Source organism: Argopecten irradians, chromosome 6, assembly GCF_041381155.1.
Source record: "Argopecten irradians isolate NY chromosome 6, Ai_NY, whole genome shotgun sequence".
In the NCBI taxonomy this organism is placed as follows: domain Eukaryota; kingdom Metazoa; phylum Mollusca; class Bivalvia; order Pectinida; family Pectinidae; genus Argopecten; species Argopecten irradians.
The window spans coordinates 20,115,026-20,126,887 of NC_091139.1; the positions used below are offsets into that span (position 1 = coordinate 20,115,026).

The 11,862-nt window shown below is 36.6% G+C and overlaps 1 protein-coding gene across 1 annotated transcript; it reads left to right on the forward strand.

Annotated features, from left to right (window-relative positions):
* Nucleotides 1–1,454: 1,454 nt before the first annotated feature.
* Nucleotides 1,455–10,050, forward strand: LOC138326303 (inactive pancreatic lipase-related protein 1-like). The gene is made up of 6 exons (XM_069272421.1): nucleotides 1,455–1,582; nucleotides 2,966–3,261; nucleotides 5,058–5,289; nucleotides 6,342–6,458; nucleotides 6,677–6,799; nucleotides 9,723–10,050. Exons 1-6 carry the CDS (start codon nucleotides 1,528–1,530, stop codon nucleotides 9,959–9,961), a joined length of 1,062 nt encoding a protein of 353 aa, XP_069128522.1. The 5' UTR covers nucleotides 1,455–1,527; the 3' UTR covers nucleotides 9,962–10,050.
* The last annotated feature ends 1,812 nt before the right edge of the window (nucleotides 10,051–11,862 follow it).

Sequence of the window (11,862 nt, forward strand, 5' to 3'; positions counted from 1 at the left end):
TTACAGAAAAAATGTAATAAATTTAACATATATGCAGTCAATTATCAAGACAATTAGCACCATATCAACTTCGCGAGCTAAGGGTATACAGTAGGTCTCGCGATAAAAGTCCCTGTTTTCAATTTCTGTTTGGACGTGCTTTCTGTATGTCGAGAGCACAGTACAGCACAGTACAGAAGTGATGGCAGTGAACTTTGAGGCATACCATGTCTGTCAACAACAACTTCCAGCGAAATTGTATTTACTATCTCGTTAAATATTAAATGCTTTTAATTAGCTAAATAAAGTAATAGGATATGTATCTCTCCAAACAGATAGGAAAAGTAAGTACTTGCGTGATTTCCTATGTCCCCCTTACCTTGAAACTACATTCTTAAGACCCCTGTAAACTCACGCTTAAAAATTTAACATTCACCACCCCAAAAACTTCAATACGACGTGTTTTCTCTGGCCAACCAGCGGACTTCCGTTTAAGCTCATGTTTGAATGAAAATTATTGATAAAAATGCCTACGGATAGGGTCGAACTCGGAGCGTTCAGAAATAATTAAGCAATTGGTTATTTCTTCCGTATACGCCTAAACGGAACCCGAATCTGATTACTAGTTCCGTATAATGTAAACAGAACCCGGGCATGGGTGTCAGCTCCGTTTAAGGAAATAACCCTGAAGGTTCCAAGTGCAAATCATATCTTACAAATGTTTAATCCACTCGTCGGCCAGTGAAAACATCACAATGAACATTCGAATGTCGGTTGCAAACGTGAGTCCCATTAAAACTTGCAAACTTCTCCGAACTAATTAAGAGACGAGGATAGCACCAAAGATTTATGTTGTTCAGCGATAACCAAGTGATTCGATTTGGCGTAGTTGGCGTAGTAGGTATAAATATGAACTCCACCAGATATCTACTGTGTCAGATTTGGCTATGTTGAAAATAGCTTGCTCCCTGTGGTACACATTTCCTATACAGCAGTCTGAACATGCGCACGAACCAGTAGACGAGGCCATCACTATATACTCCAGCTAAACAAAATTTCGAAAGGTATAAGATCTATTGTCATACCTTCGATTAATCGGAGATTAGAATCCCAAGTATCTTGATATTGAAACCATTTTTTTTGAACCATGAACTGTAAAATGAGAATTTTATCTCCAATGATTTACCTCATGACTATGTATGAAAACTAACGTTGCTTATTTATTGCTTTAAAAGATAATGAAAAATCCAAAGAGTCATGATCAAGAAGTAATGATCGTCATACTTTTAGGCCAAGGAACATTTCCTGCGGTTTTTTTTAATTATTTTGCTTACTTTTCTGACTGTTTAATAAATAATGTCGCCCAAAGCTAATTAAACACAAACACACGATTGTTACTTCAATGGTCTCTGTAACATTGCACGTGGCGAACTATGTATCATTTCCACCCACACGTGACCTGCTGACCTGGTATACGTCACAATCCGACACGTGATCTAATGCTCTAGTTCCTTATTGTCTTATCTGTCCGGGCTAACCAGGTTAAAGATGGCGATGTACTTGAAGCTCCTTTCTATATTTTTACTGCTGGACATCACGACAGGTAACTATCAAATTTGATCTTTGATATCAAATTTCTAATAAATATGGTCCATATTTACTTTTTGAAATATAAAATTTGTACCGATTGTATTTGTATAGACATATGTAACATATCTGAACTAGGTACCCTATATTTCGGCCATGTCGCGCTGTCGCATTGGCAACCCCACCATGCGACTGTGCGCTAAGCGAAGAGCGAAAGTGCGACTATGCGTTATGCGGCAGTGCGTCAACGCGTCAGGCAACAAAACTAAAATGAGCCATATGACATACACACTATCGCCAGGCATATTGTCGCATTACCTAATGACACATTGCGGCTCTACGCTTCGCACATTGTTGCACTTCTGCATAGCGCATTGTCGCACTGTCGCTCTTCTCTTGGCACATTGTCACACTGTTGCATGGCGATGTCGCCAATGTAACAGTGGGATGTGGCCAAAATCAGCCACCATGTATTATATATTATTAACACCATCATTAAGATTGCTATCACACTAGAATATACTTATCAACAGTTGCTGTCTCCACAAATCGATCTGGTATAACACAAATACGCTATTGCTTGATTGATTGTTTTTCAAACCTAGTATATATTTGTTCATATGGCGATATTGGCAGCAATAACCGTCTTTGATTTATGATTCAATTTGGGTAAAATTATAATGAAGACGATCAGAACAGTGATTCCCACTGACCCAAAATTAAACGAGAGTAAAAATATACGATGATAATAATTCACAGATATCCATGGGATTATAACATAAAGCAGGTTGGTCTTGCGAAAGGTCATGGTCTAAACTCTTCCCCCCCCCCCCCCCCCCCCCCCCCCCCCCACCCCCCCCCCCCCCCCCCCCCCCCCCCCCCCCCCCCCCCCCCCCCCCCCCCCCCCCCCCCCCCCCCCCCCCCCCCCATTGAAAATCTTTACCATACATTGTTAATAAAATCTTGTAGTTACACTTGAAATCACCTAGTTCAATACTTAAGCTACTTCACATATCATTCTGACATCATACGCTTTGTCTCGTTCCACATTGATAATGACGCAGGGACATTCATTTGTTATAAACATTTCTGGCGAAATGAGCTATTGACATCGACAATAAAAACATCGCATGACTTTGAATTTAAGTCTTTAAAACATTAAAACGATAGCAATTTGTAAAAGACAAAAATTCCGTTAAAAGTGTTGTCAAGACTAATTTACCGAACGTTATTGCGATTTTATTTTACTCATTGAATAGATCTGCTAGATTGTTTGTCAGTATTCAACACAATACAAATAATTTTCACAATGTCTGAAGTTAAGATTGCTTTATCTGAATCTAAACAAAAGATCACGAAATCAACAAACTTTTAGTATGACGTTCTATTTCTTTTAAAGGGTTCCTGTTTTCTAAACAGGTCTGCTACGATCACATCGGTTGCTTTAGCAACGCAAGTCCATTTAACAATGCCAAGGGACATCTACCAGAAACTGCGGAGCATATTCAGCCAAAGTTCATGTTGTTCACTCACCAGAATCCTTCCCTTGGCCATTTGTTAGATCCATACCACAGTTCCACAGTTGCATCAAGTCATTTCGATGGCAGCAAGGACACAAAACTCATCATTCACGGCTTCCAAGACAGCGGGGATTCCGCATGGATGCATGAAATGTCAAGAGCTTTCTTAAAAGCCGTAAGTTCGGATATTTTTAGAATGTTAATCATGTGTTTGCACAATAATATATGAAATATATAATTTATATTTAATATATAAAATAATATTGTATAATAATAAAACAAAACAAACGGACAAGATTTAAAGGAAGATATTGAAAATTAGCACAAAAAAAATACAACCAAACTTTAAACATGGTGTTGATGGTGTATAATAGTAAACTGCATCTCGATTTTGGTTCTTTTCAATACTTCTTAGCTCACTATTTGCCTTGGGTGTGCATTTATTCTTGTTAGGAATGATTTGGTTCCACACCTGGCCGAGACATACCACATATCTGAATCATCTTATTAAAAAAAGTTTGTTTTCTGTAAATCACTATATTTTTGCGAGATACACTTTAACGCGTAATTTCCTGAGAAAGTTGGAATAAAACGCGAATTCTCATGCTACGAGAATACAATTGAATATAAACGTATAAACTTTTATGTAACGTCATTGAATGTAACAGACGTCATTATTTTATAACATGACGAGCGCAATTGACGTCATTTCCGACATTCGGCAAACCTGCAAGACAAAGAAAAAAACGCAATTTTTCGAATACTTTTTTTTAATTTTTAGTAGAGATTTCGCACACGTATATTTGAGCAAAGACATATTTTTTATTCTGAATAGAAAACATAATTCCTAATATAACGTCATTTTTCAACCTCTTGAACTTGCGTGACAGAACAGTCAATCTGAAAATTGCATTTTGTGTCATTTCTGCAAGGCAAAGGTTTTGTTCGATAAAAAAGTAGAACGACGTCGCAGTCTATATTTTCTGACATGTCGTTAAAATAGAAGAAAAATGTATTTTTATATTTACAATTCATGTCTCTATGTCATGAATTAGTACCGTTTTGTACTGTGTGCATTTGTCGTTTTTCACTTTTTTTTTATCTTTTCTCTTCGGATCTGTCGATCGGCAAGTCTACAAACAAAGTCAACCATTTTGAAGTATGACGTCACAATTCATTATAACGAAATGACGTCATGATAGTGCGTTTTCGGGGAATCTCTGTGTCAAATTTTACCGCCATGTGGTGTTCAGTATGACCACTGTGACACTTTAACTGAAACCGCATACAGATGCGTGTTACATCTGTCGCGCCAAAAACGTCCTTTTCTCAACAAAAACGCATCAATAGAAAAAAAATGTTCCAGACATGTTGGTAAAAAGTCCTTCCGTAATTGAATAAATATATCCTTTCTGTTTTTCAATTAAAAAATAGTAATGCGCTTTTATCATTTTACTGTTCAATGTTTTTTCCAATGAAATTCCGGCTTGACGTAAAACTGACCGAACATTGTGCGTTATGTCACATCATTTCTCAATCTGATTAAAATAAATATTCTTATAACTACGTTTGATGAGAATATGACAACATCCCATTTGGGGTCATGTCCAGCTGACCATTATTAAACTCGCACTTCAGATCGAATGCATTTTCTACACCTTGCTACATTAAATGAAAACGCCATTTCGCCCCAGTATACATTTGCAATTTGCTTTGTTGTGCTCTTGGGGCGAGATGACTACATACACGAAAATAATTCTGACAGCTTTTTCAATTTATTTGTTGAATATCACTTTCAAGATTCTGCATGCAGCAATTCGATTGACCTTTTCCAAAGGTCACCTGAACATGACCCCTAATAAAATGTTTTCAGATCTTCATATCAATCGTGTTGATAATAAGGATCTATATTTTGATCAGATTGATAATTTCTAAGCTCTTCTAATTCCTGCATTTTTTTGTATTTTGCAGGGTTCTGTGAATGTGATCATAGTAGATTGGTCCCTAGGGGCCGACAATATTAACTACATTCAAGCCGCGGCCAATACCCGGGTGGTGGGCGCCATTATCGCTAAGCTTCTCGAGATGCTTCACAATTCAGCTAGACTGTCGTATAGTCGTGTCCACCTGATAGGCCACAGTCTGGGATCCCATATAGCAGGATATGCTGGGAGACGAGTACACGGCATTGGTAGAATCACAGGTAGGGATCCTGTCACAGACAATACTTTCTATTACGAACTCTGACACAACTGGTTGATGTAGATTTACCTTGTTTACATTTATAATCAAAGGGTCCAGTTTCATGAACATTCTTTAAAGCCCCACTATCCGTATCTGTCTTACTTTTTTTCATAATTTAGAAGAATGGTGAAAAATAAATCCTGTTATAAATCATGCAGAGATGGGACTAAATCGAAGTCAAGATGAGTGATAATGATTCGGAAACTTTTGACAAAAATCAAATAAATATTGAACATCGCTAGGTGGGTCCCACTTAGTCAAACAAGCCGAAGTAAGCCGACATTTTAACGTCGTTGCCGAGAACGTCATGTGACTGTCGTAACTACGTAACGTCTGTCCGAACTCTTCCGAGAACGGGTCATGAACTTTCCGACTGCCGTTCGGCAATAGTCGTAACTTCTATGGCGACCAGTTTAAAATGAAGGCATGTTTACAAGTATCGAATTTCAACAAGTGCTGTATCAAAGTTATTAAGAAATCATTTTAAACATTCTTTGACATAACTTAATTTCAACTACATCTACAAATACTAACAATATCGGGTTGGAATCTAACTTGACTTTTTGTCGATAGTCACGTAGGCCTATAGTGTGGCTTTAACTTACAATTTTCTATAGGAAATCATTTCAGAAATCTTAAGTTAAGGAGCGCTTCCTTATAATCCGTAATTCTTTACTAATAGTTTTAAGCCAAGGAATTCCTTAAATATAAGAAATGTTCATGAAACTGGGGCCAGGTAGATATTAAAAGGAATGCATACAGTTCAAGATGAATTTATCTCAAAATTTATTGAGGTTTATAACCACAAAAAACTTTAATAATAATATTCATATAAAGATATTTATTATTTATATTCATATTTTGCAACTTTTTCATATCTATGGTATGGAAAAATAGGAATTCGTTAAAATAGTACAAACAATTGGAGATAGTACTTTTTTAAGTTCCAAGTTATGTTTATTAGTTTATTGTTCTTTACTGACAAAATGGGTTATTGTATGTTAATGTCAGGATTGGATCCAGCTGGTCCACTTTTTGAAAACTTTGACGCTGAAGTGAGACTGGACCCAACCGACGCCATCTTTGTGGACGCTATTCATACAGACTCCGACTCATTGCTTGAACTAGGTAAAAAAAGAACAATATGGGGTAATTGAACTAAGTGAGATAACAAAAATACCCCTTTCCAATTGAATCGATTACAAAATATGACCACATATAATTTTATGATCCATACATTTAGAGTACAGAAATAACATGTCTGGTATTTAGCTACTATATTGTTTTTATTTAAGCCACTTTAATTAATATCTGCATGGTAGATTTATCATGATTTCATCTCATAGGTTTCGGGTTGGAGAAAGCTCTTGGGCATGCAGACTTTTATCCAAACGGTGGCGAGAAACAGCCGGGATGTTCAAACGAAGCCCTCCACCATGTATTCAACCTGATTACACTGCAAATAGAGAGTACGTATGCTTAATATTCAATTAAATGAACTTAAAGGTTTATATTACAAAATAACGAATAATTCAATAGTAATATGAGCTGGTTTTGTTACCTGCCTCTCTCTATAGATATCAATAAAGTACTTTTGACTGTTTTCACAGGAAATTTCTTGAAAGTCGTTACACATATACAAATCCTCAGAAACTATTGACCGGCCAATAGTTTGACTGTTGACCGGCGAGGAACTTTTGTATGGGCGTGATTGTTAACGTCATAGCTAATTTCGACAAAAATCTGTGACAAGTTTAAGATAATGGTTCAGTCAACAAAACAATTGTTCATGCCATAGTAGTCAAGAGTCAAAACTCTTTTCCCTCGGTGTTGAGACCGACCCTATAAATTTTTTTTCGTGTTGGTTTCAACACCTCGGGAAAAGAGTTTTGACTGTTGACTGATAAGGCTTGAAAGAATCGTATACTACTATACTGTTTGTCTATATCAGGGAAATTATGCTTGAATAGTATTCATGATCGTTCATCCATTTTATCATGGCAATAAATAAACATTGATCGATGGATATGTTAAATTCAAATACACTTATAAGAAGTAGCAATCACTCTTTATATATTACTTGTGAAAACTCCTCAATAATAACAAGACTCCTCAATAATAACAGAACAAATAATGAAATTGTCCAAACTGTTCAATTGTGAATCGATGTATCAGGGACACCACCGGAAAATGTCCTGATTTTTATGCTATTTGTATTATACAAGACTCTCCATATGCCAAAAGTAAGTGAGCGATTAGCAGATAGAATCTGATGTTAAAATTGAGTTTGAAATTAGATATATATATCTTTGTGAGAAGTATGTCAGGGCATTCACAGGATTCTGTGACTTTATATGCAGGAAAGCCATGGTTGAATAATATTTGTGATTCATTCATACATAAGTTAGAGTTACTTCCCTTTCATAGGTGGATGTTTTAGTAACATGTGTAACGTTTATGAGTTCTTTTTGGGATGAAATGTTGTGCGATAAACAACTTGAAACATGGACACAGTTCCGAACTTTATTAATCCACATTGAATCCAAAGTACAGTTAACAACACAGTATAAATCCACATCGTACTTTCACACTAACCCTGGCCAGGCTCTTTCACACAATGTTCACACAAATCTATTTACAAGTTCATCCTCACAAAGTAACGGCACTTCCACCTACTTCTAAAACTAGAGGAAAACTCTCTTTAAGTAAAGCGCGCACCTCTATTTATACGGCTTCAATATTAACTAATATTCATGAACTCCCAAATTGTTCTATTGACCAATCCTCCTAACCTTTTACCTTATGCACGTGCTCAACATGTGCCTGATATGGACCAAGGCGATGTCCGCAATGCGACACTGATCGTGTATACAGTAAACAACTGACTTTCAGTGTCTCCGTAAACTATAACGTTTAAATGGCAAGTTGCTATCAACGAACCAAAGCGAGATGCATAAACCTATACCAGATTACTGTTACAGCCTTTACAGTACTCAAAAGCCTCCGTACTTAAGTATAGTATAACTATGTTCCCTATTCACACTAAATAAAACATCCATCTTTCCTAAACATATTAACATTCTAATAAAATAATCTATATTCTCAAAATCACTACACAAGCTAAAATGAGTTGATATCGTTTCATTTTTTAGCCTTTTTGTTCATTTCACAGCTATGACCATTTATCATGAAGTCCGGTTTTTGAGGTAGATTAACGCTGGAGTTCTCTCACTGGCAAATAGTCAGTCCAGCCTACTCGTTGCATCAAACTTCAAACGCATATGTAAAACACATAGGTGTTTAGCACGCTGGTCAGTCAAAGCCCCACTATAGACTAACATATAGAGATATATATGGAACTCCTCATTGATGCCAAACTTGGCAATTTAGTTCAAAGTGTTGTCAAAAATTAATCAGACAAGATATCTCAACAGCGATTGTCTTGATTAAAAGTTAAGATGATCACCTTTAATATGATACCAAGTGTCATTAGAGACTTAACAATGGACTTAGTTACGAGTCTTTATTTTCACTGAACAGAAAACTCTCTTCGAACTAAATTGCCCAATTTGTATCACGAAGGAGATTCATACCTATCTCTATATATAAGTCAGTATGTGTCTTGATATACCAGCGTGTTAAACACCAATGGTACGACACTATAATCATCACCCTTCCTTAAGCCTGAGGATGTTAGTGTGTTGTGACATGATCGATTATTTACTACCTGGCCACCATCGCACCTAAACAGCATACTCAGTTACCCAAGATATATATACTAGTACACTATTATTTCTAACAGAAGAACGACAAAACTCTCTCCCGTCAATGTTTACAAAGACATAAAACAAATATAGAAATCAGAAGATCTTTAAAGTTTTTAATTCGCATGAAAGCTGACATGCTTCTGTTACACTATTTGTGTTTATCGATCATCAGTAACATCGTGACGTGGACATGTTGAAAATAAATAGAGAAATAACAGCCAGAGACAACATGGATGTAGGACTAATTCCAGTCATGAGATACAGGCTGTCGTGTCAGTAGTGAAAGTCCTTCAAATTATTGTCATATACCCATGGTCAATTACACTGCACCACGATACACCTAGATCTAATTACTGTGCACCACTGTCTACTGATTGAAGTATATGGCACGAAGCAAGCGGTCTATGATGGACGTGTTTTCCGACGCGTATGAAATGGAAACGATATATTGAGCAGAAGCGACTCTTGAACGTTAGATTTTTTTTTCATTAAAAAGTTATTTATTACTTGATTATTTTACGTAAAATATCATTCAATAAAGCATTTAAATATATGTATATCAAATTATAAATCATAAACATCTTATGTAACAGATAACCTGTATTTTCCTCGGTGTTTATTTCAGAATTCACCGATACTATTGCATGTAGTCACATGCGGGCCATAGACCTGTTTACCGCATCTATTTCATCGACCAGCTGCTCGTTCAGGGCATTCCCGTGCAATAGCAAAGCCGACTTCGACGCCGGAAGATGTCATTCGTGCGGACATGGATGCTCCGAAATGGGTAACCATGCCAACATGCATCATGCTCACGGTAAATTCTACTTGTCAACTACTGCGCATCAGCCATTTTGTCAATAAGAATATGGTTTGAAAATGAATGATGTTTATATAATGTAATATAAATAAAAACAAATAGTTGTCTTGCGATAACACCCTACGAAATGTTATTTTGTGTTCATGTTTTGATTGTGTTTTAAATTGAAGCTTTATTTTGGTGTGTTATTACATCTTAACCCCTCGTCCATTTCCGATTACGATAACGTGTAGAATTGTTATATTTTATGTATTACAAACAAAATGTATGAAACGAAAACATTTACATACTTATCGCCAATATCGGCTTCGGTCCTAATAGTATAACACAGTGTGCATTTTATACAAAAGGAAATATTATCATCGGTGCCTCAATGCCTAACTGGGACACCACAAGACGTCATTACCTCAGACAGTGTTTGTCAGGGAACTAGAGCTCGTGTACTACATTTATCCTTGAGGCCTTGGTGATCAATGGTCGATATGTTAGTTATGTGATCCAAGAGACAAGACCGTCATTATCTTGTTCCAGATTAATGCTTATTACATACTCAATTTAACCTAATGCTCCAATATTTGTATGAAAATGAAATAACATTGTCCTCTATAAATTGGATTTGTACCTATTGCTCCAATTGCATGATCATAAAAGGTAACTAATTTTGGGACTTTATAATTTCTCTTAACAGCTGACGTTCTTCCTAACTTCTCTCCTGATACTTTTGTCTTCGAGTTGTGAGGAAGACTACAAGTTCTGTCTCCAACCTGAGATAGAGAAATACTATAGTTTACAAAACTAGTAGACCCTCTAGTAGTTTTTGCTCCTCTGTAACATCCAGCGTAAAGCGAGTAATACCACTGCTTTGCCATCCTTGACACTCAAAAAAGGTTCCGATCACTTCCAACTCTACACCCCTGGAATATTTCACAGTAAAAATGGGAGGAGCTCAGCGGAAAACATCTGAACCAATCACAGGTCTGCATATACATGTATTTCCTTTGAAGGTTACAGAGAGCGACGTCCAACATCAAAGCCACACAGCCAACCACAGTGTACCATTACACGGCTGTATTGATGTATATCAAAGGACTAAATTACCCGTTCTTTTGCATCCAGTTTAACTGTGAGATAGTCCAGGGGTGTAGAAATCGTAAGTGATAGGAAACCCTGGCGTATCGACGATGCTTTGCTTGTTATCGGTGTAATGTAATTGGAAGTGGTTGTTCTGTGTGCCTGGCAGCATGCTTCAATGAGGTCTCACTTTAAATAGGTTCCGTTATTACGAGGACATGGGAGACATGCATACTGCAGTCTACCAAAACAGTAAAATCTTCATGCACACAACGCATCGCATAGAATGGATGTTGTCCTTAAATTACCTTGGCTGTCAATGGGAGAGAACTTTAATTTTAATCAACCAAACAACAAAACGCTGCATATGCATGACTGTGGAATGAAGTCTCTCAATAGGTAATCGTGTTACCCAATACTTTGTAAAATGTATTAAAACATCACTGAACAGTTACACAATGATATCTCCATATACACTATTGTTATTAAAAGTACTATAATGTTATGCCTAGTGATATTTTGCTGTAAAACATAATGGCACTTTAAAAGCTATTTTGGTAGACTTGTGTGCATAACGCTGACTGTGCCTGTGTGCAGGTAAAATATGTATACAAGTTATCTGTCTGTGCATATGATACATATAACATATGGTAAACCTTACATATTGCTGGTTGCTTGATTTAACTCTTTGTGTGGTATTTAGTCGCGTCTGATATTCGTTAGCCCATAAAACAGACACAACAAATAATATAGCAAGCGTCTGATATTCTTTAGCCCATAAAACAGACACAACAAATAATATAGCAAGCGTCTGATATTCTTTAGCCCATAAAACAGACACAACAAATAATATAGCAAGCGTCTGATATTCTTT

Excerpts from the sequence above, each read along its gene's own strand:
- LOC138326303 (XM_069272421.1), top strand. The coding sequence starts at position 1,528 with ATGGCGATGTACTTGAAGCTCCTTTCTATATTTTTACTGCTGGACATC. Across the intron at positions 1,583-2,965 it reads ACTGCTGGACATCACGACAG|GGTTCCTGTTTTCTAAACAG; the intron begins GTAACTATCAAA and ends TTTCTTTTAAAG. Across the intron at positions 6,459-6,676 it reads CGACTCATTGCTTGAACTAG|GTTTCGGGTTGGAGAAAGCT; the intron begins GTAAAAAAAGAA and ends TTCATCTCATAG.